Here is a 27,775-nt window from a genome sequence, read left to right on the forward strand (position 1 = left end):
TTTAAGATAGCCACTTAAAAATAAGAAGCGTTAAAATTGTGTTTTTATAAAAATTCAGTTTATACACCGTGTAAACATACATATATTATGTCTACACGACATGCATACATATGTAGGTTGTCTGGAAAAGATCGCTTTTTAGCGATAAGACTGCCTGTTGTCTGCCTCTAAATTTAATCAATTGTTTATTTTTCTTGTATATTTTAACTGAGGTGTGCCAATAAAGAGTATTCTATCTATCTATCTATCTTTATGTAAGCTAGTGTTATTTTTTTAATAGTTCAAATTATACGTGTTCTACAGGAAGTTGCAAAAAAAAGTAATTTAAAGAAATTTAGCACTTTCGTTGCCAAGGCATTTCGTGATTCCCACCCGTAAAATGTTTATAAGTAAGTAAGTGGGAAGTATTTAATACTTATTTAGTGATTTAACTACAATACTATTGAGCGGCATTGCAGCGACCTTCAATCCTTCAAGAAAAGAGCGTACGATGGGAGTAGGTAGGTAAGTAGGCTAGTAGGAGTTGATAAATGCCGATGCCGGCAACGCATTTACAACCTCTCTGTTGTCACGAGTGTCCATGGGCGACGGTAATTGTTCACCATCAAGTGATTCGTCCGCTCATTTGCCTCCTGTATCATGTATAAAATTATCTAAACTTGAACGAATATAGCACACATTTCCCAGAACTAGCAGCAATCCAGTCACTTCACTGATATCTATGGCACAAAGCATTGAAGCCTTTTACCTCACTTCTCTATCTCACTTAAGCCAAAATAAACCCTATTTCAATGCTATAGGGGTGGTATTGTCCGCACGTTTAAGTTGGCTCATTTGCTTGTTGGAGCAGTGATTCTCCAGATGGAGTCGCTCTTGTTTACGATGTTCGTATGTCGAATGCTTTATCTACCTTTACAGAAAACTTATCATAATGCCAACAAGCCAACAAACTACCAAACATGGAAACTTATGACTGGTTTTTATAGCAAGAAGGAAAGTTATCGTAGCATCGTTTACGAGCTTTTTACCTTTCATTTCGTGGTAATTAGGGCTGATTTAGACGGTGCATGCGAGTTTCCTTACATTGCGGTATTTGATCGGTCGGCCGAATTGGTTGTAACCTCAATAGTCCGCAATGTAACTAAAATCGCATGCGAGTTCGCGTGCCGTCTAAATCAGCCATAATTCTGGTACGAATGAATGGCCATTCGAGATTATAGATTTTTTTTTTTATACTACGTCGGTGGCAAACAAGCAAACGGCCCGCCTGATGGTAAGCAGTCTCCGTAGCCTAATGTACGCCTGCAACTCCAGAGGAGCTACATACGCGTTGCCGACCCTAAACCCACTCCCCCTAGTTGAGTTCTGGCAACCTTTACTCACCGGCAGGAACACAACACTATGAGTAGGGTCTCTGCTGTTTTCTGTAAGGTGGAGGTACTTCCCCAGTTGGGCTCTGCTCTAGATCTGGAATGACATCCACTGGCTGTGCCCTACCACACAAAGCGAGATGACATTCACAATGCCCATACCTCTCCTGAAAATATTCTAAAAATATAAAAAAAAAACTTACTGACATATCAATGCACAGCCTATATAAATATAAACCGCTGGTTCTAGAGATTCCAAATTTGGCACGTAGGTTCTTTACAAACTCTAGGGGTGCACTAAGAAAGGATTTTTCAAAGGGGGTGAAATGGGGGTCCAAAATTTGTATGGGGAAACAAGATTAGTTAGACTATTTTATTTTAGTTAGATTGTATATTGTAATTTGAAATAGGGTTGTTTCCATCTACAAATATTAGGGCAGAATAGTATCCCAATAATTCTTAAGGATTATAAGACCATGTTAAACTACCTTTAGTGGACCTCTAATGAGCATATTTTTGTAAATATTGAATTGAAAATATCTTTTACGTCACGTGACCCAAGTCGAAACGACATTGAAGATTCTGATGACGTCACAACTCACGGTTTGACACTGGGCTATGACTATGACCGCGAAAATTGAAGTTCGTCATTGCGGGCATTCAAAGAGCATATAATCACTACGTTTTACGGGCATTTTCCTGTCATTCTAATTACTTCTTAGTATAGAGCATAGTAAGAGTAAAAGAGAAAGATCCCCACAATATGCGATTTTCGGTTTTTGCGGCAACGGGGAGGCCTTGGTGTTACGTGTGTACGTACCTATATACTTACTTTACTCTTTGGTATGTGATGTACATAGTTGTGTCAAACCGTAAACTGTGACGTTATACAATTTTCAGATAGCGTTTTGGGCGCGAAAGCATGGGTCAAAATATATTTTGTTAATTTAACATATTTAAAGCCGTTTTTAGGGTAAAGTTAAATTTAAGGGTAACGTTTGGTTAATATAGAACGTATTACAAGCGTAACAAAAAAATTGAAACAACCCTAATCTTATCTGTTATTTGACGTTCTTCTGTACTTTTAGGGCCCTCCACACTCGTGCGCGAAGCGAGGCGCGAAGCCGCGAACGCGAGTGTGGATGGCCCTCGCGTCGATTTCGTAGATTGTTCACGCCTTCGCGCCTTATTCCCCGTTTTTTGTCGGTATTTGGCCCGCGTCAAAGGAGACGCGAAGCGCGAACTTGCAAGACTCCACACTCGCGATCGCTTCGCGCCGCGATTCGCTCACGGTCGGTTAATCTGTAACTCAGTTAAACTGTCATAACCTTCTATGGCGGTACTTGGTACTTGGTTATATTGGGTTATATAAGTTATATTATATATAACCATGAGTTATATGTATCTGGGCTATTAGGATAACGTGGAATATATAGTTTGGCCAAGATATTTTCTCATTCAGGCATAGTCAGAGAGAATCTTACTGTCTCTGTTTTTGCTGTGCTAGTATTATGGCCCCTGAAAAGGGATGAATATAGTTTATTCTCTTCTGTAAAACGCTTCACAAAATCTTACTTAATTTAGTCGCCCTAAAAGCTGTTACTGATAGGCGTACTGGACCGCCACCATGATCGATCGTGAGGAAGGTGGTCTGCCGTAACTTCTGTGAAGAACACAGGTATGAGTAAAAGAGAGAGAGAGAGAGAGAGACAGATATGCCGACAGAACCAGGGTCGCGGTCCGCTCCGCCCGTTTATTATAGTTTTTAAGCAAGGCGTTTGTCAATGGAGCGTAATAGAGATTAGAGAGAAACATATTGTCTTTTTCTTTCGATAGTATTATGGAGCTTGTTAGAATCGAGCCTACCGCGAACGCCGAAGTTCGCAAATTGCGAGCATCTTTCTTTGTCACTCTTAACTCCTTTATATCTCCATGTATAAATTATTAACTAATATAAACGGTACTTCATTGCGTATTAAGTTTTATGTTTACGTCCGACGTTCCGAGGATGGCGTTGTCCCCATGGTCTCGAAGAAGACTGGCTAAAGTTGACATCAACATCTTCTAGCTGCGCGAACTACTCACACTTTGTCTTGTTTATTGACTTCAACATTTTGCGCACTAGAGATGTTACTCTGTCGACACACAATACTAACGATATCCGATTTTTTTAATACTACGTCGGTGGCAAACAAGCATACGGCCCGCCTGATGGTAAGTAGTCTCCGTAGCCTATGTACACCTGCAACTCCAGAGGAGTTACATGCGCGTTGCCGACCGTAACCCCGCCCCCCCTCGTTGAGCTCTGGCAACCTTACTCACCGACAGGAACACAACACTATGAGTAGGGTCTAGTGTTATTTGGCTGCTGTTTTCTGTAAGGTGGAGGTACTTCCCCAGTTGGGCTCTGCTCGAGATCTGGAATGACATCCACTGGCTGTGGCCTATCACACAAAGCGAGATGAAATTCACAATGCCCATACCTCTCTTTCCTTATCCGATTTTTCGACTGTCGATATTCGTTCTCGCTTACACATACTAATAACTGGGGGCCTACCGCAAGAACCGAAATTCACAAATTGCGGGGATCTTTGTCTTTTACTTACTAAGACGTAATAAGAGTGACAGAGAAAAACGCCCGCAATTGACAAACTTCGATTTTCGCGGTTATAGCCCATTCCAAGTGGATGAGATTTGTATTTTCTAATTAAAGGTTCTTAAGGTGTTACGTTGCCGGACATGTGTTTGAAAATTATTAAATGGCGGCCGTTAGCCGCCACTGTCGAACTCAAAAATGGTCACGATTTTTCATTTGTAGTCTGCCTCTTTCGCACTCATAGTATGTTTAAGGACTTTGTATTGCAATTTTGGCAATTAATTAGTCTGTAATAGCTATTATTCCACCAATTTAATCATGCCGAAATATAGACATACCTAATTAGATAAACTTACTTAAGTACTTGATAAGAATTGTGTAAAACTGATTCACATCGTGCCGACATCATGGTCACCCTAATGAGTTTGAAAATTATCGACTCGTATTTTTATCGTAAAATGAATGATTGTGGTTCACCTGTGAAGATATATAAGTACCACAATTAGCAAAACTTTCACTTCTACAACCTGTCACACAGCATTTTATACCCATTTTTTAAATATTTCGCAATTAAATGATGAGCCCCACCATTCACGTATTTTGGAAATATCTCGAAAATATGTCATCAAGTTGAGGATACCAATTAATATTCAAAGTTTCTACAATGTCTACCATATTAAAATTAATGTATTTTTTGTTGTGCACATGCTTGGTTTAATCAGTTAATAATATTGACATCATAATTATTTACAAATTACTTAGAAGATTTAAGAACCGCACTCTGTATATAGCGCTAAAATATTATAAGAAAGTATTTAATTTCAGTAGTATATTGATATATAGTTTGTCAAAGGGCTATCTCATTTCAAACATAGACAGAGGGAGTCACACTATCTTTGTCTTACACTAGTACTAGCATCCAAAAGAAAAGGATGAGTATAGTTTTTTTTTGTTCTTATTTACTGACAAATTGGTTTGACCAACTATAAATACTACCGCAATGGCATTTGTTAACATTGGCAATATGTGCGAGTGAGACACCGCACCCCACTTTTGCTCTCTCAAGTGGACCGTTTTCTCTAGTCTGGTAAGAACACCTTTTTGCCTCAGTAATAAGGTTCAATTTACTATAACAAAAAAGTTTGCTTCACTTTATATTTCCATGGGTCGCGGTACGGTGCGGTAGTGTGTTACGACTTTTAACCTTGCCTTAAACAGTCTAGCATGCGTGTGACAATTCTTTGACAGTTGACATAAAATAAAAACGTCAATTCAACGTCACTTTCATTTGTCAAATTTCCTAACCTCAACACACTTTGTGGATATACCAGCTGCTGTTTCAATTTCAAAAATAATTAGTAAATACAAAATGCCGGATTCTGAAACAAAGAAAAACCAGTAAGTATTAAACATGTTTAAAAGTATAAGTATCCGTTTCGTTGGGCAACGTTTCTAGAACAAGTTAAAGTCGATGATTTGATGTTGTTTACTTTTTTTTTTTTACTTTTTATATGTTATCTTGCTTTCTATTTAATACTTGGAGAAGTAAAGGCTCAATTTAGTCGTAAACTATAGATTTATAGGAGTTTTGATGTACATTTACTAGAATCTGGAAGTAAAATTAAATAAAAATCACATAAAAAAACATGATTTATTCATTTTCAGGCAAAAGAAAGGAAAACATGATCCCAAAGAGCAAAGGAAACCTCGCCAGCAGCGGAATCAAGGAGCCGGTGAAAAGAAAACTGAAAAAAGAATAGCAGAACCTAAAGGTATAAACATTTTTCGTGTTATGGCTCCATCAAGGTGTTGATGATTCTGCCAATGTCGAGGTTGGATAAGACACGGCTAGTATATGAAAAATCATTATCAAACATGAATTGCAATTTTAATATTAATTAATTGATGTCAAAAATCATTATGCCACTAAATAATCATCAGATGCCACTAAATTCAATGTAAAACCTTTTACTAAAAGTATTACATCTATGTTAATAAAATTCCATTCCAATCCTGTAATTACTGATTTGTTGTCACCTGACAAAATACTATCTTACAATTTCAGCAGCCGCTCCAGAAAAACCAGCATTTGAGGAGCCTGGGCCAGACTTCTACAAAGGCTTAAAACGAGAAACAGATGACATCCTCAAAATAACTGAGGATGCCAACTCTAAGTACAAGAAGAAAGAGATTAAAAGCAATTGGTCCAAGTATGAGGTCCCGATAGAGAGTTATGATGATATTGAGGAGCAGGAGAATTTGGGAGCTGATTATGAGGTAAGAAATGAAATAAAATAAGAGTGAGCTCAATCGCAAAATGCATAAGGTTATATTATAATTAACCTTTTGACCACCACCATCGGCTATGGCCGACATCTGAAAGACTTGCCAAGGACGCCAACGACGGCTACAGCCGACAGTTTCGCCAATGCAATAGCGACTAACACGGAACTCCGTACGAACTTAAATAATCGTGATCGCCTGCGTCCGTCCAGTAATCATATTTAGGTAATGTTATTTATAAATAAAAAAGCAGCTACTCTAGTGGTTAGCAAAATATGGCCTGTGAGCCAGCTTTGGCCAGCCAAAGGAGTTTATCCGGTCCATCACCAGTCCCATGAAATAATTAGTATGTAGTAGTTGACAGGTGATTCTCATATAGTTTCTTTTAATGGTATAGGAAGCTAACAAGCATACTATCACCTGATGGTAAGCAATTACCTTCACACTTCAACACCGGTTGTAAGTGTGTTGCCGGAATTTGAGATGGGAGTGCGCTCTTTTCTTATTTATATATTGTGGCCCTCGTAAACAAAGCTTGGTTTAGCCTTTACATTTGTATGACTGCCATTGTTGCCCATACTATAGTCTGAAATTTGTACATTCATATATGTATGTGGTTAATTTCATTCAATTTAACACATTCACTGCCAGACAAAAAACGGCGCACTACCCCAGAAACCAGTGGTCTATAGCTGCGTACAAAACAACCCGCCCAGCGGGTTGTCCGGCATCTGAACAAAGTTCACGAGCGCCGACCAGGTGGGTTCCCGGCAGTGAATGTGTTAAGTATGTGTAATCACTAAAATAATTCCTTGCAAGATACACTGCGTTCACTGGAGATTATAGTGAACACTGTAATATTATATACTGTTGTTATCACACGTTTCCATTGACATATATCTAAGGACAGGCCTTACGGGCAGCAAGAATGGTGCTAGTTCAGCGGTGTCACTCACGATTTCGAGCCAATCTTGCAGTCTAACGTAATTAGTTGCGACCAATCGCACGTGTGATGTAAACTCATCAATCGCTTTGTGGTGCTAGACTGCTTGATTGGCTTGAATTCATCTGTGTGAGACTATTGGCCCCATTGTTATTACCCGTGAGGCCCGTCCTTATATATCTGTCAATGCATTTTTCATATTTGTATTCATATTTTTCAGAAACTCATACAAGCACCCATGTCACTTGGCGGCCATTTCCAATTCAAACATGAGAAATCCTGGGACATTACAACAGGCCCATCTCTATATGATAAATACTTCGACATCACTGGAAATGATCTTGCCACTGCTCTCTGTACCATACCGTTTTATGAAAGAAATGGTATTGATAAGAATATATTCTCTGAAACAGACGTACAAACCATGGACCATCGCACATCTAGATATAAACATAAGTACTTCAAAATAGCAACAACTGAGTCAGAAATTCAAGACAAACTTATTAATAGTTTAAAAGATGATTTAAAAGAACCAGAACAAAGTAAATTAGATGAAAATGTGCATGATGAGCGAAAGTCTGAATCAGAAGTTGATAAAAATAATGATATTAATTTTGAGGAATCAAAACTGCCTAAGACTGAGCCATCTAGTAATCGAGTAGAAATCATATTCAAAAGTAATCAAGATGAGCATAAAGTAACAATAGTAAAAGATAGTAAGGAATGCAGTGAAATAGATGACATTGATGATATTATTATTGAGACAGCAAAAAAAATTGATATAAATAAGGTAGAATTAACCAAGTCCAACCCTGCTCCTGAGAAAGTTAATACAGGTGAGTTTCTAAGGGGCGGTACAGACGGACTGCAACTTGTATGGGAACTGCATGCCGACTGCACTCCAACTGCAACGTCGACGTGCAGTTCCCATACAAGTTGCAGTCCGTCTGGACCGGCCCTAAAACTATTACACAGGCTGCTCGGAAGGGGCTACCTGGAACCAGGCGGGCAGGCGCAACTCAGGTGCGTCAGTTTGAAGCCAGGCGGCTCACAGAGCTCGACGCTAAGCGCGACGAGCTGAAGGCCAGACCACCTGCGGCCATACTTTACAATTATGTCGGAGGGGTGCTGACTTGCAGCGAGTGTGGTCGTACATTTGCTGCAAAAATTGGCTATATCAGTCACCTGAGAGCGCACCAGCGACGCGGTAGAACGCAGTCGCTGTGGTCGAAAACGGCTAGGAGATGATGATGATATTTATATATGTTATAGAGTAGTCTAAAATAACAGACACGTATTTTTTTTAGCTGCCCAAACTCTACCTATTGGGAGAAATTGTCCTCCTCTGGAGTTTCAGGCGTACAATCGTACATAGGCTACGGAGACTGCTTACCATCAGGCGGGCCATTATGCTTGTTTGCCACCGACATAGTATTAAAAAAAAAATTAGAAGAAATTAAAATGCAGTAACTTTAATGGTCGCGTACTGTGCGGTTCAAGAGGAATTTCCTCCCGCGGACGCTCCGGCTGTGGAATGAGCTCCCTGCCGAGGTTTACCCGAGGGTCTACAGTATGGGGTTCTTCAAAAAAGGAGTGTACAGGTTTTTAAAGGGTCGGCAACGCGCATGTAACACCTCTGGAGTTGCAGGCGTCCATAGGCTGCGGTGACTGCTTACCATCAGGCGGGCCGTATGCTTGTTTGCCACCGACGTGGTATTTAAAAAAATAGAATATATACTGTTTGCCACCGACGTGGTATTTAAAAAAATAGAATATATACAGGCTGATCTAGAAAAACCTGAAAAAAAATATTATCCTTGCTCACACTTGAACAATGAACACTTAACAAGGAAAGGTACCCAACTGTCCGGTTCCCATTTGATTTATATTTATATATGTTATAGAGTAGTCTAAAATAACGGACACGTATTTTTTTTAGCTGCCCAAACTCTACCTATTGGGAGAAATTGTCCTCCAAAGTACTAAAAAATGACTAAATCTTCTAACTCCTATAGAAAGTGATGCTCAAGCAACTTGCTAGTTAATGGCTGGTTTGAGTATATGTTTGAAAGCAGCAAAAAATAATGAGCACGTGTTTTGTTATATCGGCTAAAACTCATTTTTTCCTAAAAAAAACGACATTCGAAGTTTTATAATATCTTATCGCTAAAGTTACACATAAAGACGGGTGTTTTTTTAAGAAAACTTGAGTTTAAGCAGATATAACAAAACACGTGTACATTATTTTTTCCTGTACTCAAACAAGCCATTAACTAGCAAATTGCTTGAGCATCACTTTCTATAGGAGTTAGAAGATTTAGTAACTTTTTAGTACTTTGGAGGACAATTTCTCCCAATAGGTTGAGTTTGGGCAGCTAAAAAAAAATACGTGTCCGTTATTTTAGACTACTCTATAACATATATAAATATAAATCAAATGGGAACCGGACAGTTGGGTACCTTTCCTTGTTAAGTGTTCATTGTTCAAGTGTGAGCAAGGATAATATTTTTTTTCAGGTTTTTCTAGATCAGCCTGTATATATTCTATTTTTTTAAATACCACGTCGGTGGCAAACAGTATATATTCTATTTTTTTAAATACCACGTCGGTGGCAAAAAAGCATATGGCCCGCCTGATGGTAAGCAGTCACCGCAGCCTATGGACGCCTTCAACTCCAGAGGTGTTACATGCGCGATGCCGACCCTTTAAAAACCTGTACACTCCTTTTTTGAAGAACCCCATACTGTAGACCCTCGGGTAAACCTCGGAAGGGAGCTCATTCCACAGCCGGAGCGTCCGCGGGAGGAAATTCCTCTTGAACCGCACAGTACGCGACCATTAGTTACTGCATTTTAATTTCTTCAAATTTTTTTTTATACTACGTCGGTGGCAAACAAGCATAACGGCCCGCCTGATGGTAAGCAGTCTCCGTAGCCTATGTACGCCTGCAACTCCAGAGGAGTTACATGCGCGTTGCCGACCCTAAACCCCTCTCCCCCCTCGTTGAGCTCTGGCAACCTTACTCACCGGCAGGAACACAACACTATGAGTAGGGTCTAGTGTTATTTGGCTGCGGTTTTCTGTAAGGTGGAGGTACTTCCCCAGTTGGGCTCTGCTCTAGATCTGGAATGACATCCACTGGCTGTGCCCTACCACACAAAGCGAGATGACATTCACAATGCCCATACCTCTCTTGTGGACGTAGTTTAAGGACGTACCCGGGTCATATTAAGTGTATGTAAAATCACTTGGCAGTTTTAAACAGTCAATCCACTATTGACTGTTTAAAACTGCCAAGTGATTTTACACTCGAATGCAATGAAACTGGCTTCTTTTGTACTTATGGAAATTTTAAAACTAAAGTAATTTTTTTAAATGCCACATTTGTGGCAAATAGGCGTACAGCCCACCTGATGGTGAGCGGTTACCTAAGCTTATGAACGCTTGAAACTCCAGGGGTGTCACATGTGCGTTGCCGACCCTATAAAGACCTCATCATTTCTCTTAAGTGTAATGACCGACAATCGCTTTGTTATGAACTCCACCAAGCATTTTCATTTCGGTAGTTAATGTAATCGTTTTATTATTTTCAGCTGCACGTGCTCTTACAGAACCCAAGATAAAGCCAGTTATTGAATCTCCAGAGGACCTCGAAAAATGGCTTGATGACTTCTTAGAAGAATAAAATATCATCTGGTCTAGGAAATTAATGGATGGATACAGTAGGCGTAAGATCTATGTCAGAGCTCCCCAAATATCCCATCATATAGCCAAAAGGCCCGACCAGACGAGTTGAATCATGATAATCTGATAAAAAAAATTAGCCTTAACCCTTTGAACGCCAAGAGCCACTAAAGTGGTTGTGTGCCGTCGTGCCTACCACTCCAACGACCACTAAAACGGTCATGGCAGACGCTGTCAAAGCAATTTTACTGTTGACAGATAAGGTTTAAATTCGTTTCTCACTAGTTGAGATGGTGGCGTGTATGCCACATTTTGATGCGAGAGAGAAAGCGTTCAAAAGGTTAATCTCGTTCAGCACCCACACGCACACGATTTCATAGTAGAATTGGCAAGCCACCATTTGATTAAATCACCAAAAAAATTGTTCAGTCTGGAATGAGAATTGGCAAGCCACCATTTGATTAAATTGCCGCACCAAAAAAACTGTCCCGTCTGGAATGGCCTTAACTTAACCCTTGACAATAGAGGGGTGTTCAGCTGTTTATAATGAGTGCCTTAGCCGCATGCATCTGATGGTGACTGGACAAAAAAATCGATCTGCTTGAAAGTTATATTGTTAATTTTAGATATATTGTTATAATTGTATATAAAAAAAATTATGAATTGGACGATCTAGTTTTAGTTTATTAATATAGGGACACCTAGAGAGAAACTTCCCCAGATGTATTTAAGTGGCGCCATTTACAAGTTGAGTTACGCACCTTTGCCGTGGTGTATTGCCATTTCTCCCCGCTTCATGTATGGCGGCGGTCCCAACTTTATTTTTTTTACTTTGGTATACTTACCCTATATACATTGAAAGGATAATAGCTTATCGATATGATAAAACACTGGTGACGTCATAAATGGATATGTTGCGTGGGTGGTCCTTTTAGTCTCCACTCCAGCTGCATAATTCTTCAAATTATGCTTTATGAAAATAGTAAGTGCAGATTTCTTCTGGTTGCTTTGTGAAGACATGATGGTGTCTCTCTCTTTCGCACTTACTTTCATATCTACATGTTACAAAGCATGTCTATCTTAAGCCCGCAGAAGTAACCTTGGTAGAAAGTTTAGGTGTATTCCCATCTGTGACCACCGCCATACAAGCGGCGGGCACAGATGAGAATGATTTGTATGTAGCGCCTATTCCCATCTGTGCCCAGCGGGGATAAATGAGAATACACCAAAGTTTACCCAAAAACATATATTACAAAAGGAAATATTGATATATTATACAACACAGGTCTAGTTCAAGTCTTTGCTACATGCGTATAAAAGTTCAATATGAACTTTAACAATTGCACCTTGTGGTCATTATAGTAACGTCACCTTAGGCATACTGACTATAATTCGTTTTTTTGAGTGATTATATAAATAATTACAATGACGGGTACTTGAAGTATATAATGTAAGTAGTACAATCTGCAGTTGAAATTAAAGCTGTTTCAAAATCACAGGATTTCTAAAGACATCTCAAAAACGTGTGCTTGAAAATGGAACTAAGAATAAGGTACATGTTTGCATTCAATTTTTATTTCAAGTTCTGCTTTTTAGCAGGGCAGCGTTAGAAACAGGCGCAGCAGCTCCAGTGTTAGTGTGTATTGGCTCTTCACCTCCATTCCTCGTTATTTTTCGGAAGTTGTTTAGGCTGTAGGCACAAGTTTGCCAACTTACCACTTTTGGCCGTCCTTTGCGTTGAAAGGGTTCTTCTCTTCTTCCTCTCGTTGTCCCGGCATTTTGCCGCGGCTCATGAGAGCCTGGGGTCCGCTTGACAACTAATCCCAAGATTTATTTAAAAATAAAAACAAAAAGAGATCCATTGTACTAATATTTAATTTCATAAGAAAATATCTGCCATCAGTTTGCTAGAAATAAAATTGCTTGAGGCTTGAGCTGTGCATCTTCAAATGGCAGATAAATTATCCTAATGTCGGCACATCCCCAATAATGACCCATTGTATCAGATTTCGCCATTGTTCTGTTTATAAACATATTTAAATGTCATATTCTCGCATCTTTACCCTGCTTTTTGCAAGAAAAAAATACGTGATATTTACCGAGACGCCCTCCCACCCTGAACACCTCACGTAATTAATAGACGCCCCCTAAGGTATTTTTAGTGCCAATCTTTGGGTCGTTTACCCTTCGATAAAGTAAAAAAAAAACAATATGTAAAACCCTAACGGCTTTTTCAAATAGGTATAACTATATATATATATAAGGTTAAGGTATGTCAAAAAGTCAAAACCAATTCAGTACCTTAACGAATTTAACACTTTTTATTTTAAACCAAGTCGTAATAATATACACACACGTGAAGGACATACACTTAATTGATTTCGAATTTATTATCATGTCATTTATAGATTTGCTATTCAACTCGTGTAAGTCGCAATTATTGCAACAGCAGCAACGATTGCATTTAATCGACTGTAGACTAGTCTTATAATATATTAACTAAATGATTTTATTACTATTACTAAAAATAACTAGTTAATTCCCATTTGACCCCGCCGAGCACAGATGGGAATAGGTGCATTCATATGAATTTTCTCCATCTGTCCCCGCCTTCATGTATGGCGGTGGTGACGTGGGGCAGGGAAAAAATTGGGGATACACCAATTAACTCATTCAACCCAGGCATAATAAACGAAATAAAACTTACTACCTAGTAAGTAAGGAAAGTATCAGTGCAACTACATTTAAGTCTATCTAAATATTCTTAAATTATCCAAATAATGCAAACAATTTTGTGACTGCAAATAGGATATTCAAATCAAGTGTGGAAAATACTGACTTTAATGAAGACCAACAATGCGACCTTGGAATTTCACCCGTTGGAAATTGAGACAAATTTCCAGTGTAGATATTAGTCATATTAGCTAAAATGTTAATAGCGATAATTATTATAGTTATTCTGATACTGCTGATCGTACTGTTGATCGTAGTTCGGTCGTCTCATGTATTGGTTAGGGTTAGAGGGGACCGGATCAGTCTGTTTCAAAGTCTTCGCCCGAGCGGCGAGCTGCGAGACGAGCTGCGCCGGAGTCATATGAGCGATAGAGATAGGCGCACCGTCCGCTATGCTGCCGCTCGGAGCGAATACCGCTTTAGAACTCATAAGGTCCTGCTCTACCACTTGTGTATGTACTGTTGAACAGAAATGCTCCGCATCCACACTGGTGCTTGCGTCGCAGAGCCGCGTCGACGCCCTGATCTCGCAGACGTCGCAGTACGGCTTGCTGGTCTGACACGCTGCATCCTTCATATCTTTAGGCACCTTTATCTTCTGTCTCCCCACTACCTTCTCCAATCCTAGCGTGTTGATGATACTATTCACTAACTGCTTGTTCTGCTGTGCCGTGGTTCGCCCGCTCATCTTCGTAAAGTGGAACTCGACGGCGCCTTGACGTTTCAGCGGGGAACAGTATTTAGGGACGAGGCTCTTCTGCTCCGGGCCCACCATGCTGTTGTTCATGATCAGACGGTTTGGCAGCATCAAGTGTGCCAACTTGCTCAATGACGAGGTACAACCGATTCAACACTGGAAACACAAAACGGTCACTGGCTTCTCGACACAGTATGCGGTGAAATACGATTCACTGGCTCCATAGGAACATTTCTATTCAGCCGAAATAAACATCAAATGTGTAATTGTAAATAAGTATATATGTAAATTCTTAAATTTTATTTCACTAAACACTTCATTGAACCTAATGAAAACAATATAAAATGTTAGCTATAATATGATATTTACACAAAGTAAAACATTCATTTTATTACGACGCGCCAAAAGGAAAATCCATGGTGCTCCAGTACTGCCAACTTCAAAACAAAAATATCAACGATAAAGATGTAGAAAGTGAGATTTAAAATGAAGAAATAAAATACACACCCATTACTCTTTTGTTTGTGTCCATACTGGTGACTGCAACAAAAATAATGCTTATTTCAAGAAAGGTTCAAAAGAGAAAATTTATGTTGTAAAAAAATGCATAATTTAATATGGTTAAGTTCATATTTCTTACCCTTTGTTGGTGCCAGCTTTAAATAGTCCTCTTGGCTAATTTTGCCTTCTGCCACTAACTGAAACATACAGATACAATATTCATATGTTCAAAAAACCCTTACACACTATGAGACATGATTTACAGTGAATTCATTTGATAAAAACGGAATGAAGTCATTGTAAAAAATGCTTGTAAATATCAAAATAATTACTTGAGCCAGTGCATCAAATGGTTTAGTGACATCCTTCATAGGAGTGGGAAGTGGAGGTTTCTCAGGAAGAGGTACTTGTTTAGGGGCAGGGACCATGGCTGGAGGAGGAACAGGATTCATCATCGGTGGCACCGGGTTCATCATTGGAGGCGGCACAGGGTTCATCATTGGAGGTGGCACCGGATTCATCATAGGTGCGGGTACAGGTTGAGGTGCAGGTGCTGAATTCGGAAATGTTACTTGAACGTCTGGAGTGGGAGGCTGCCCAGGAGCCAGAAAGTTAAATGGAGGACCAGTATACCCTGGAGGGTATTCCTGAGGCATCTGGGGGTATGGGTATCCCGGAATTGACCCAGGATATACTTGAGAGAACTGTGGGTCTGGAATGTCAAAATGTGGATAGTCAAGTTTAGATTCTCTGGGGTAAAGGAAGCTGTCTCTGTCTCGTTCTCTGGATGAGGAGCGTGAGCGCCGGGAGTAGCGGCGCGGCGGCGGCGAGCGAGAGTAGCGGCGACGCGGGCTGCGCCGGGGACTGCGGCGGGGGCTGCGGCGAGGGCTGCGGCGCGGGCTGAAGTGCCGGTTCATAGCTGGGTTCCAGCGCGGCTTGAAGAACTGATATTTCCCGCGGAAGGGTGACCCGCCGCGTCGACCCGGTGACCATCTAGGACTGCGCCGAGGGCTCCGACGGGGGCTTCGGCGTCCAGGGCTGCGGTGTCCTGGACTACGTCGTGCTGGGCTGCGACGTGCTGGACTCCGGCGAGGACTCCTCCGTTGGTGTTTGACCGGTGATTGATGACGCTCTTTCGATCTCGAACGCTTCTTTTTTTGCGGCGGCTCCTCCGGCGGCGGTTTCGGTGCCTTGTTTTCTTCAAAGAAATCGTCCAGCTCCGTACCGGGTGGCTTCAGCTCGTCCGTAGAGTCCAAACTCTTGGCGAGGAACTCCTTGACCTTGACTTCCTTGTCGCGTTTGATGGCTTCCTTGGTCTTGTTGGGGTCGCGGCGACTGCCCGGTTTGATGTACTCGTCGAGGTCGTCCTTCCAGCGGTGCCGCTCGTGGCGATCCTTGCTGTGTCGGTCGTCGATTAGCTCCCGAAGGTCCTTCACGCTGTCCAACGCCTCCGTATCGATGCGCGACATCCGGCGTTTCTTCTCCTTGTCGTCCCAACTGTCGATCACCTGTAGACCCTCCATGAACTCGTCTTTATTGAAGTCGTCGAAGAAATCGCTGGGAACATCTTCGTCCGATGCATCTCCTTTCGGTGTTTCCATAATCGCTTTAAAATAACTTGTATGATTATTACTAAACCTTACACATTGTATTTTACAGCACCTACACTAAGAAACACACCTTTACACTTCTAATCCATTTATTAACATACAAATTGATTTAATTAAGTCAACAAAGCGAATATTTCGAATTGCTATAAACAAATAAACGTTTTAGGTTATAAATAATAAGTACAGCGATCAACGGTTTGACGTCTACTTGCATCCATTTTGCTGCCATTATTTCTATCTCTTCTATCTAGTTTTTTTTATGCCATTACTCTTATATGTTGTCTATGGTTAATTCATGCGTTTGCGATTTTTTTTTGTAAATTTGCGTAACACCAATGTCCGTTCCATTGATTCTTGGTTTTTTAAGTTATTTTAGTTATTTTCACAGAATAGGCAATCCGATAAGGAAATTAATATTATTTCCTAAAAATAACTTACATGGTCTGTACTTACTTGACATTGACGTTTGACACTAATGACAGTTTAAATATTAAACGCGGATTACGCGGATGCGTCGTGTTTGCCGGGAAACTTCTACTTGTTTTATTGTCGTTCAATGTTAATCATATGGATTATTAATTAGATATTCATCATGGAGATAGAATGTACTCAAAAGCTTGAGTGTACCCAGGAGCTATATAACACGCAAACAGAAAGAACTGACCCCGAACAGGTTAGTATTTAGCAAGCCTTGTTTACTAACTATTAAATGGTTAAGGCTGAGCTTCATTTGCTTTCGCTTTAAGAGTTGCGAACGTACTAAACCTAGTAGTTCTAGTACATTTTAAGTAGGCTGACAAGAACTGTTGATCATATACTATATGTACAAGTTTGTTATTTATCGACAGTGATGACTGTTTAAAAAGTATACAAATAAAACAGCTTTTATTTTTCAGATTGGATTCCTGGGAATACAGGGTTCCACATACCCCGTAAAAAGAGGTCCCAACAAAATAGGCAGAGACCCACAAACATGTGGGATTTACCTAAATCTGAATGTAAGTATCAACTTCAGAGCTTGTTTACCATTCACCTTATACTTTTAGACAACCGGGTTGGCCTAGTAGGTAGTGACCCTGCCTACGAAGCTGATAGTCCCGGGTTCAAATCCTGGTAAGGGCATTTATTCGTGTGATGAGCATGGATATTTGTTCCTGAGTCATGGGTGTGTTTTATGTATTTAAGTATTTATAAATATTTATATATTATATATATATCGTTGTCTAAGTACCCTCAACACAAGCCTTATTCAGCTTACTGTGGGACTTAGTCAATTTGTATAATAATGTCCTATAATATTTATTATTATTTATTATTTATACTTAACTTACTTGGCTGGCGCAATGACCCAAAGTGAGTCGTCTCCAACACAGAAACATGCTATTTTGCTTGGTCTTGTAGAGATCTACATCCCCTCTATCTTCTTCTTCTTCTTTGTTAGGGGCTATGTAAGGCTCTACAACCTAAATATCACTGCGACCATTCCTGATCTATTGTGATCGCCACCTACTACAACTCTCGATGTAAACTTGCAACTTCAAACAGCTGCAGGATCCCCTTGATCTTGAGAGACCTTAACTCTGGACGTAATATGTGTCTGCCCAGTATTGAGTCACGAGTGCACTCTGTGAGGATGTGCAAAGGCGTCTCCTCTGCCTCCATGCAGAGTCTGCACCGCCCCATGTCACGTTTCCCCATAGTGAGCATGTGCTTATTTAGGCCACAGTGCCCAGTAAGCACCCTTACCAAGTTGTGCAGTTGGTTTCTAGACAATTCTCCCCTCTATCTACTCTACTCTAAAAAATTGCTATTACTACTCTTAAAAACCCTACCTTTTTTTACTTTTGTACAATATGAAAGTACTGCAATGTATTGTTTTGTGCAAAAGATTTATTTATCTTCTTACAGTGATGCTAGTTGCATTAATTTTACAAAAATATGTCTATATAGTCTGTGTTGTGCACAATGATGTGTAGATTTGTCAAATCTAATTTAATGACATGACAATACGAGTCAAGGCAAGCATGTGCATGAATGACACAATCTATAGTTAGCTTTGTTTTGTTTTTCTCATTCTATAGAGGATTTGTCCATGAATCCAAGCATTGACAACATATATGCTTACGTTTTAATAAAAGGCTTGAAATATGGGGTACTCATATACTTTTATGTTTTTTTTTGCAGTCAATATCCAGGCAACATGCTGTGATAAATGTCTTGAGTTTGAGCGACATCATGCTTATGGATTTAGATTCATCCAATAAAACTAAAGTACAAGGTGTAAGTATGATTTACTGTCTAAAATTATGACCATTTATGGCCTTGTACACATACTTTTTTTTGTTCTAAAACAGACCTGAATGTTGATTGAAGATCAGATAAAATTATGTATGGGAGGTAAAGTAATATGATACCATACATTATTCATATCTAATGGTACAGTCGCAATCAGATATATCGGAACGGCTAACATGCTCAAAAATATCTGATCATGCACTCTAATGCCATGACAATAGGTCTGTTCCGATATTTGTGAGCACCTTGGCTGCTCCGATATATGGCGCCTGTATGTACACACATTATTATCTCTTCGAGATAACCTTTGGATACCAACTTTTAGGAAATTATAACTAGAAATTAAAATAATAATATTTTATTGTTTCATATAAATAATTTGTGGACTGCTTATGCCTTTTTCGAAAGAAATCGCAATGAGAACATTTTCAGCCATTCAAAAGTTATCTTAAAGAGATTGCTCTTTAGCGATAAGACCACCTTTTGTTGAACTCTACTTTTAATCTTTTTTAGTCTCTGTCAATTATTTTCCCTTTTTTTTTTAGAAAACCTTGCAGCCATACATACCTTACCCGCTTAAAAGCGGCGACATGGTTCAGTTTGGTGCAATATTCGGTATGTTCAGGTTACTCGAGGATGACAATGACTTGCCGATGACACAGGCTATAGACCTGCCTTGTACTCCGGCCCCGGTGCCCAAACAAATGTCTCGGTTGGGGGCTCCGGTTTTGGTGCCAGAATCGCCTGAAGTCAGTGATATGGTGAGATTTGTTCCTTAATTGTTACAACAAGACAAATATTACAATTCTCAAATTGTGGACAATGAAATTACAATGACTTATCACTTGACAAAGGCGGCCTAGTCCTAGTGTCTCTCTGGGATGAACAGCATGGTTTTATTAAAGGTTTGCGATGACTTTTTATAAATTAAATGAGTTCTGCTTTTCTTGTTTTCAGGATGACTCCTTTGTAATGCCATCACAATCTAAAAAATCGTCTGAATTCAAGAGCCCCATGAACAAATTTTTAAAGCCTTCCAACAAAACTATTGCTATACAACCTATGGGTAGTAAAACTATAGACAATGCTTATTGGGCTTCCACCAGAAAATCAGACTCATTTAATTTCCAATTAGATGATTCTGGAAGTTCTTTCAATGACTCGACTGCTTCAAACAAATCAAATAAAATTGTTGAAGAAAGCAATGATAATATTCATGATATGGAAACACAGAAGCCTTTCAAAGCGAATGATAGTACGGACTCTATTTATACTGCAAATACGCAAGTAGCTTCGCCTTCTGTACATTGTATGGAAACGCAGCCGCCTGTGTTAGACATTCATATGCAAGAGACGCAGCAAGCGCCTGACATTCACGCTCTGGACACACAGAATGTATCTGATAGTATACATAATTGTGACACACAAGCTCCAATCACGGATAAATTACCTGAAGTACGCAAATTAGATGACCAAGAAGATGTACAAATCGATCTGTTCTCAGCAAATAAAGAAAATGAGAATAGTTTGGACAATATATTTAATGCAGAAACGCAAGCGTTTGTTGCAGAAAAGGGATCAGTTTTGGTTGAACCAAAGAAATCTGAGAATATTAATAACAGTGTTGATGAATCATCTAAAATTAAGGATGACTCTGATGAAGAAATTGCGTTTGAAGAACTTAATACACAATCATTCCACGACGATTTTGAGTCGCAGCCGATTATACCGGCTGGCAACGTTTCCCCACCGATAGAAAGGATAGAAAAGATTGAAGTAAGCTTCAATAAAATTAGACGAGAGTCTGGCAGTTCAACTGATTGTGAAGATATGGATATCTTGCCAAATCAAAAATTATCAACTGATATTGATATGTTACCGACCCAAAAGATTATAGTTGACTCGAAAACTGAGAAAATAAATAGTGATATAGGTGTTCTGCCGACTCTTGGTGATATAGGTGTTCTGCCAACTCAAAAAATTGTTGGTGATATAGAGATGCTCCCAACACAAAAAATTGTGAATAATAATGATGATGATGATGACCTAACCGATTGTGAAGACGATGAATTAGTAAAAAATGAAGTTAAAGCAGCAAACGCTAGCGCAAGCCCGGAAATAGATTTTGAAGATATAGCTACACAAATTATTGGGGATGACGTAATAGAAACTGATATTAATAAGACTACTGACCAAACCGATGGCCCTAATAAAGGAATCAGTTTTGAAGAGTTGCCTACACAAATACTTACAGATGACATTAAGGAAGAAAATTTCGAAGAATTGCCGACTCAAATTATAACTGATGAAGGAGAAATTGATAAACCCAATGAAGAGGTTTATTCTGAAGAAATGATTAGTCCTTTTAAAGTTCCTTTCCGAACTCCTTTGAAGGCTAAGAAAACTCCTACAAGAGAGTCAACTTCTAAAGTAGTTGTAACAGATGTTGATGATGATGACAATCCTAATTATTATGCAGCTACGCAAGATTTATTTAATGATCTTTGTACTCAAAGAGAACTATCCCCCGATTCTATTAAAGAAAATACGGCAAACCAGAAAGAAAAAGGTGATGATGATGAATTAGTGCCATGTTCTGTAGAAGGTTACGAAATGGGTGATAGATTTGGGCACATAGAAAGTGAAATATCGCCAATCAAAAAATCTAAGAGTGAAGGTAGTGATACTAAACTTAATAAAATTACCGATCAAAAATCAACTTCAAATGCTGTACTTAAAACACCCCAAACCCTTAAAATAATGAATATTGATCTTCCAGATAGCCAAGAAATAAAAACTAGTGTAACTTTAAAACATAATTCTATTACAGAATCTTCCAGTGACACTGAAACGGACGAGGTTTCTGATCAGGACTCGGGAATCACCTACAGGAAGAAACGGATACCAAAAGTACATGCCAAACAAGACCTCTCTAAAAAGCTTGAAGAACTACCTTCTAGAGTTATCACGCGAGTTCGTAAGCCTACCCTTAAAGTACGAGAATCTGACGAAATAAATAAAAACTGCAAAAGTATTCTTAAGAGTATTGTTTTAGCTGATAGTGATGACAATATTGATGCAGATATTATAACTGAAAATATATCACGTTTAAAAAGCAAAACTGACAAAAAGAAAGGGAAAGAAAAGGAAGGTGAGCACTGTAAAAAAATATTAGACGAGTCCACAAAAAGGCCACATTCACGGAATGAAAATAAGAAAAGAGACAAACCAACTGAAGATACGGACAATGACAGTAAGGGTAGAAGTAGTCGATCTAAATCTAAGAAATATGATGAAACTAAATCAAAAACTGATGATCATAAAGATTCTAATGATAAAAAAGTTAGGAGTACCCGAAGTACAAGAAATAAAAAAAATAAGAGTAAAGTCGAGGAATCAAAGGACAAAGAACACAAGAGCAAAGAGGAAAATAACTCTAAATCAAGAAGTGAATCTCATTCAAGAAAAGATTCTAGGAGTAATTCTAAGTCTAGAAGCGAGTCAAAAACTAGAAGCGATTCTAAAAACCGAAACGACTCTAAAACCAGAAGTGCTTCTAAAAACAGAAGCGATTCAAAAAGTAGAAGTAGTAGAAGCACTAAAGAAAACAAAAAAGATAAACCAAAAGACACATCAAAGTCCAAAGACAAAACCCCGGAAACAGAAGTACGAAGAAGCTCGCGACAAAAATCTAATAAAGAGACTCCCAAACATGAAATCAGTACTGTATACTTATCTTCAGAGTCGAGTACGGAATCGCCGAAGAATTTAAAAAGGCCAGCGACGAATGAGTTGGAAGTACCAAGTCCTAAAAGAACAAGGTCTTTGCCTAATTCTAAGAGTTCTGAATGTTTGGCGAGTACGTCGGTACAGAGTACTCCTGTTAAGGCTGAAACACAATATGTTTTGTTCACGGCGTTTTCTAATGATGATGTGAGGAGTAAGCTCGAGAAATTAGGTACTATTTGCTTATATTTAAATATCTCCTAATCTTCTCCAAAGTTTAATATCCCTATACTCCATATCATTAGGTATTTAAATTTAAGAAAACAAACAATTTGTACATTTTCGGGTAGTTATAACATTTATTGGTTTACCAACCAAATACAAAACCGCCTGGATCTGTGACTGAACGACCTGATCGACTTTAACCGACATTATTCATTCATGTAATGTTTTCATCTACCCTCGACTGGCTTAAGGAGCCATTTGAGGGTAGATTTTGTTTACTTTTATTTAAATACCTAAAGATACAGAATATAGATGAGGTTCTATTTCAGCAGTATCCAAAAAACATACGATGTCATAAAAGTAATATATTATATACGGTCACGTCTGAAAATATCGATACGAAAAAAGTGCCAAAAATATGTATAAACGACTTTATTGCCCATATATTAAGGTAGTATACATATAAATCTCCAAAAAATTAATTCATAAAATAATTCGCACATAAAGCAAGCCAGATGTAGTTTTGAGCTGTGTTTAATACGCAGGGTTTGATAAGGCGTTTTTGTTTTTGTTATTTTTACACAAAATGTAAAAACGTTGGTATAAAAATGCCCACAGGTCATAACTACGAGTACGACAATATCGGTATTGGCTTAGGGTTTTTTAAGAGTTATTCAAAAAGGGGTATTTTAGGGTTATCTTTAAGCTTATGAAATAGACAATATTTTTTTCAACACACCAACTCGTAAAGGCCCTCTTGATTGTTCAAAATCGAATGAAAAAGTTGTATTTTATCCACATGTGGGGCAAAGTAATCAGATGCAAATTTTGAGTTGTTTTCTTATGTTAGCTGGTAGAATTGACTTTTAAATGATGATTTTGAATGATTATTTTTTCATTACGTTCATTTGGATTTGATTTCATTTTAATTTTTTGATATTTCATAGTAAGTAATTTCCTCGTGTTGGTGTGGTGAAAAATTTTGTGTATCACTCGGAGGCAAAGTTTGTTTAACCCTCGTGCATTGAAACCCTCGCAACGCTCAAGATTCCACTTCTCGAACCACTCGCTACGCTCGTGGTTCAATTTTGGAAACTTTCGCTTGCTCGGGTATCAATATTAGCACGAGCGGTTTAACAACAACTTTGCCCCCTTGTAAAACAAATAACTATTCTCTGTGAATGACCTGTGAATTACCAATGAATTTATTTTTCATATTTCAGGAGCAGTAATAGTAACCGACGTGATGTCGTGCACGGTTCTGGTGACGCTTCAAATAAAGCGCACGTTCAAGTTGCTCTGCGCCGTCGGCCTCGGGCGGCCCATCGTCGGCCCCGAGTGGGTTCAGGCTTGCGCAGACTCCAATACTATTGTTGGTAAGTTTTATGCAAATATTATATATAGATATTATACCGCGGAATGGATCTTCATACAACTTTCCCGGTCTATGCCGACAAAGTATCATATGTGGGTGTTTTAGTGAGATTAAATGTTGTGATGAAAGTCTGCGATGCAACATATTGCGGGCGTTTTACTCAGATGCACCGGCAACGGATTTTCATACAATATTGCCGGCTTAGGATAGTTAGGATGATGATCTAAGACACACATTGGTTACTTTTAGGTTATTTTTAGTATCGGTATCCGCGAATTTCTTTAAAAAAAAAGTGCTACCTACATCGATTACAAAAAGAACTGCCAGATTTTTTTATCCCTTACGACCTCGCTACTCTTAGCTGTTTAAATTATTATTTTTATCAAAATTACTCCTTGTTTCTTTCCAGACCCATGGCTGTACTTAATAAAGGACTCACAAGCAGAGAGACGGTTCCAGTTCAGTCTAGAAAAGACCCTCAGGGGCAGAAGGAACTTCCTCGAGGGATATCACGTTTCGGCCACGCCCAGTGTGTTACCAACTGCACAAGAGATGAAATGTAAGTGTTTACGGTATTTTATAGTATGGTAATAGTACATTATTGCAGAGGCCGGGAAACGACTTATTATTTATTTATTAACTTATTCTGCCATTCAGTAACATTTAATATAATAGGGTTGTTTTCATCTACAAATCTTAGGGCAGAATTGTATCCCAATAAATTCTTTTGGATTATAAGAACATGTTAAACTACTTTTAGGGGACCTGTAATGACCATATTTTTGTAAATATTGAATTTAAAATATCTTTTGGCACACGTCACGTGACCAAACTCGAAACGTCATTGAAGATTCTGATGACGTCACAACTCTCGGATTGACACTGTTGACAGTTAGGCGATAAACAACAAATGACAAATGTCAGTTGACAGTTCGTATCTTCTAAATAAATAATAAATAAATAAAATAAAATAAGCCTTTATTGCTGTTCTACAGTGATAACAATATTAGGTTTTTCTTTTCCGACGACTGAGTTTTGTAACAACAGCTTGTCTTTCGACAAAGGCCTCCTCTAAAGAGTTCCATTTCTCCCTATCTCTTGCGAGTCTCGTCCATCCTGGGCCGGCCACTTTCCTGAGGTCATCTTCCCAGCGTTTCCATTGGCCACCCTGGTTCCTTTCACAACCTATTGGGCACCATTCTGTTATCTTCCTAGTCCATTTATCAGTTTTTTCTCTTATCATGTGTCCTGCCCACTTCCATTTTAGTGTTTTACATACTTTGTTCGCATCTTTGAATTTGGTGATACCTTTAATTTTGTTTAATTTTATTTTATCTATTCTTTTTACTCCAATTACACTACGTATCTTCTACGTGTGTATGAACCGTCAAACCGTATGTGTCAAACCGTCAACTGTGACGTCACACAATTTTCAAAGAGCGTTTTGGCGCGAAAGCATCTGTCAAAATATATTATGTTAATTTAACATATTTAAAGCCGTTTTTAGTATAAAAGTTGAATTTTAGGGCAACTTTTAGTTAATATAGAACGTAATACAAGCGTTTCAAAAAATTGGAAACAACCCTATTGTGCAATATAAGCTGTACTTGCACGCATGACATCCTTAAAAAATATAAAAAGTGAATATAGTGTGTTGAGCCATTTCCGTCAATAGAAAAAAGCGGCAAATTTAAAGAATGTAGGTGCGTAAGGTTATCTTCCCATGGAAAATTTGAATTTTGAGTTTTTTTACGGACATAGTTGCTTAACCGGTTGTAGTCTTTGATTTTATTGAGCTGTATTTGCACGATAATACACGATAGTCTCATAAGAACTAGACATGTAAGGTAGTTTTTTTTATTTTTTTATACTACGTCGGTGGCAAACAAGCATACGGCCCGCCTGATGGTAAGCAGTCTCCGTAGCCTATGTACGCCTGCAACTCCAGAGGAGTTGAGCTCTGGCAACCTTACTCACCGGCAGGAACACAACACTATGAGTAGGGTCTAGTGTTATTTGGCTGCGGTTTTCTGTAAGGTGGAGGTACTTCCCCAGTTGGGCTCTGCTCTAGATCTGGAATGACATCCACTGGCTGTGCCCTACCACACAAAGCGAGATGACATTCACAATGCCCATACCTCTCTTTTGGACGTAGTTTAAGGACGTACCCGGGTCCACATTATCTTACTATCTCACTCTATCCTATAACTAGGAATGATAGCTGACCGGGTCGTATAGTGGCGGCCCGCGGCTATAATAAATAAATAAATAATAAACAATACAGTAATGAACATCCCGTCCCTAAAACAGGACAATAATGGTTTGAATTTTTTAAATTTGAATTTGGAAGGAAGAGCTTCGCATGCTATTTTTGATACAATAAGGTAACCATTTTCGAGTATATTGGAGGAAACCAATGTATTGCATTTTTGATAAATTTGAGAAAGTAGGCGAAAATATTGTATTCTATATGATTTTTTTTTAAATATTATTAGCCTATTTGTGTGTCCCACTGCTGGGTAAAGGCCTCCCCTCTCGCTTTCCAATTCTCCCTGTGCTGAGCAAGTCGTCTCGCCATCTCTTTCTGGGTCAACCTCTGATGATATTGTCTTAAAAAAATAAATTATATCTATTAACGCCATTGATTCGGTCGAACATACCATCGTCCACACTTTTTGGCGGCGTGTTCGTAAACGGGGTCGGTTGTGAATTATATGGTAACGAATTATGTACCTACATTTATAAAAAAAACAACGGGTTGCACTCCGGGAGTGCCGGTAGAAGTGAAAACTTGAATATTAACGTTGTGCATTTTTGATATTTTGGAATGGTTAGGGAATAATTTTGCACGAATTGCTTTAATTATCAGTATAAAAGTACTATCGTTTATGTGGTAAAATACAATATTCATTAATTGCGCTATCGTACACAAACATGACAATTTATATTACATTAAAAAATTTACACTTCAGAACTATTACAATTATTTAACATTAAAAAGTGTATCTCTCAGAAAAATCTACTTCAATCCATAATTTCAACGACTCTACTGGCTTCAATGACATTGTAACAGTTTTTCGATCAGGTCACGTGTCCGACTTACGAATCTTCAATCTGTCGGTCACGTGACCCATCGCGAGTTTAATATTATTTCCCCATCACAAAAAGTGCACAGCGCCGCTAAAGAAGTTTTCACTTCAAAAAAGTCATACAGCAACGAATAAACAAACAAAGAAAGACACACAAGGACAATAAGGTTGTTCTGCAAAAAATGATCGATTAATTGGAATGGGCAGTGATCGTGGAGTGCTCGGGCGGCGTGTGGCAAGCCTCGGGGCCGAACTGGGTGTGCGTGACGTCGGCGGCCGACCGCGGCCTGTGGGGCGCGCTGCGCCGGCGCCGCGCCGCGCTCGTCACCACCGAGTTCATCCTGGGCGGCGTGCTGCGCCAGCGGCCCGACCTCGGCGGCACGGCTTGCGGGTGAATATCTATGTTCCATGCTTCTGATAACTATTTTATACTTTTTCCACTAGGATGGCTGCGATTGTAAACGTCACACTATCTTTAACCCTTTGACCGCGTCGGCCCCAACCGACGTAGCCACAAAATTAACTTTAAAAGGAATTCCTAGTTGCGATGTTTCCGTATAAACGCTCTCGACTATTTCCTCCTTGGATTTTTAACCTAGCGAAATGATTTATTTTTCAAATAGGATCAATATCATCATTATCTATGC

At 39.0% G+C, this 27,775-nt stretch overlaps 3 protein-coding genes and 1 long non-coding RNA gene across 5 annotated transcripts in view; 2 read left to right on the forward strand and 2 right to left on the reverse strand.

The window, feature by feature from the left end:
* The first annotated feature begins 5,127 nt into the window (after window positions 1-5,127).
* Window positions 5,128-11,545, forward strand: LOC133525434 (uncharacterized). Of its 2 annotated transcripts, none has more exons than XM_061861686.1 (5): window positions 5,128-5,364; window positions 5,632-5,738; window positions 6,035-6,243; window positions 7,413-8,028; window positions 10,787-11,545. In XM_061861686.1, the coding sequence occupies exons 1-5, from the start codon at window positions 5,336-5,338 to the stop codon at window positions 10,876-10,878; spliced, it is 1,053 nt and encodes a 350-aa protein (XP_061717670.1). In that variant the 5' UTR covers window positions 5,128-5,335; the 3' UTR covers window positions 10,879-11,545. The 2 variants fall into 2 exon arrangements, with proteins under 2 accessions (XP_061717670.1, XP_061717668.1); XM_061861684.1 differs by having other exon boundaries at window positions 5,129-5,364; window positions 6,032-6,243.
* A 760-nt stretch (window positions 11,546-12,305) lies between these two features.
* The window catches only part of LOC133525449 (uncharacterized), a 109,100-nt gene continuing 93,630 nt past the window's right edge, over window positions 12,306-27,775 (reverse strand). Inside the window, exon 2 of the long non-coding RNA XR_009800574.1 lies at window positions 12,306-13,801. This is a non-coding gene — a long non-coding RNA (uncharacterized LOC133525449). The remainder of the gene's footprint in view (window positions 13,802-27,775) is intronic.
* Window positions 12,735-16,568, reverse strand: LOC133525447 (WW domain-binding protein 11-like). Its single transcript, XM_061861701.1, is given in 3 exon segments — window positions 12,735-14,483; window positions 14,915-15,005; window positions 15,141-16,568. Coding segments are annotated over 3 exon segments (2,034 nt in total). The 5' UTR covers window positions 16,410-16,568; the 3' UTR covers window positions 12,735-13,809.
* LOC133525420 (uncharacterized) lies at window positions 16,901-27,763 on the forward strand. Its single transcript, XM_061861665.1, has 8 exons — window positions 16,901-17,091; window positions 17,315-17,416; window positions 18,603-18,698; window positions 19,259-19,474; window positions 19,671-22,671; window positions 23,888-24,040; window positions 24,449-24,598; window positions 27,336-27,763. Exons 1-8 carry the CDS (start codon window positions 17,011-17,013, stop codon window positions 27,521-27,523), a joined length of 3,987 nt encoding a protein of 1,328 aa, XP_061717649.1. The 5' UTR covers window positions 16,901-17,010; the 3' UTR covers window positions 27,524-27,763.

The sequence above is a fragment of the Cydia pomonella genome, chromosome 15 (assembly GCF_033807575.1).
Source record: "Cydia pomonella isolate Wapato2018A chromosome 15, ilCydPomo1, whole genome shotgun sequence".
In the NCBI taxonomy this organism is placed as follows: domain Eukaryota; kingdom Metazoa; phylum Arthropoda; class Insecta; order Lepidoptera; family Tortricidae; genus Cydia; species Cydia pomonella.

Excerpts from the sequence above, each read along its gene's own strand:
- LOC133525420 (XM_061861665.1), top strand. The coding sequence starts at position 17,011 with ATGGAGATAGAATGTACTCAAAAGCTTGAGTGTACCCAGGAGCTATAT. Across the intron at positions 19,475-19,670 it reads CGCCTGAAGTCAGTGATATG|GATGACTCCTTTGTAATGCC; the intron begins GTGAGATTTGTT and ends TCTTGTTTTCAG. Across the intron at positions 24,041-24,448 it reads AGACTCCAATACTATTGTTG|ACCCATGGCTGTACTTAATA; the intron begins GTAAGTTTTATG and ends GTTTCTTTCCAG.
- LOC133525434 (XM_061861684.1), top strand. The coding sequence starts at position 5,336 with ATGCCGGATTCTGAAACAAAGAAAAACCA. Across the intron at positions 5,365-5,631 it reads TCTGAAACAAAGAAAAACCA|GCAAAAGAAAGGAAAACATG; the intron begins GTAAGTATTAAA and ends ATTCATTTTCAG. Across the intron at positions 5,739-6,031 it reads AAGAATAGCAGAACCTAAAG|CAGCCGCTCCAGAAAAACCA; the intron begins GTATAAACATTT and ends TTACAATTTCAG.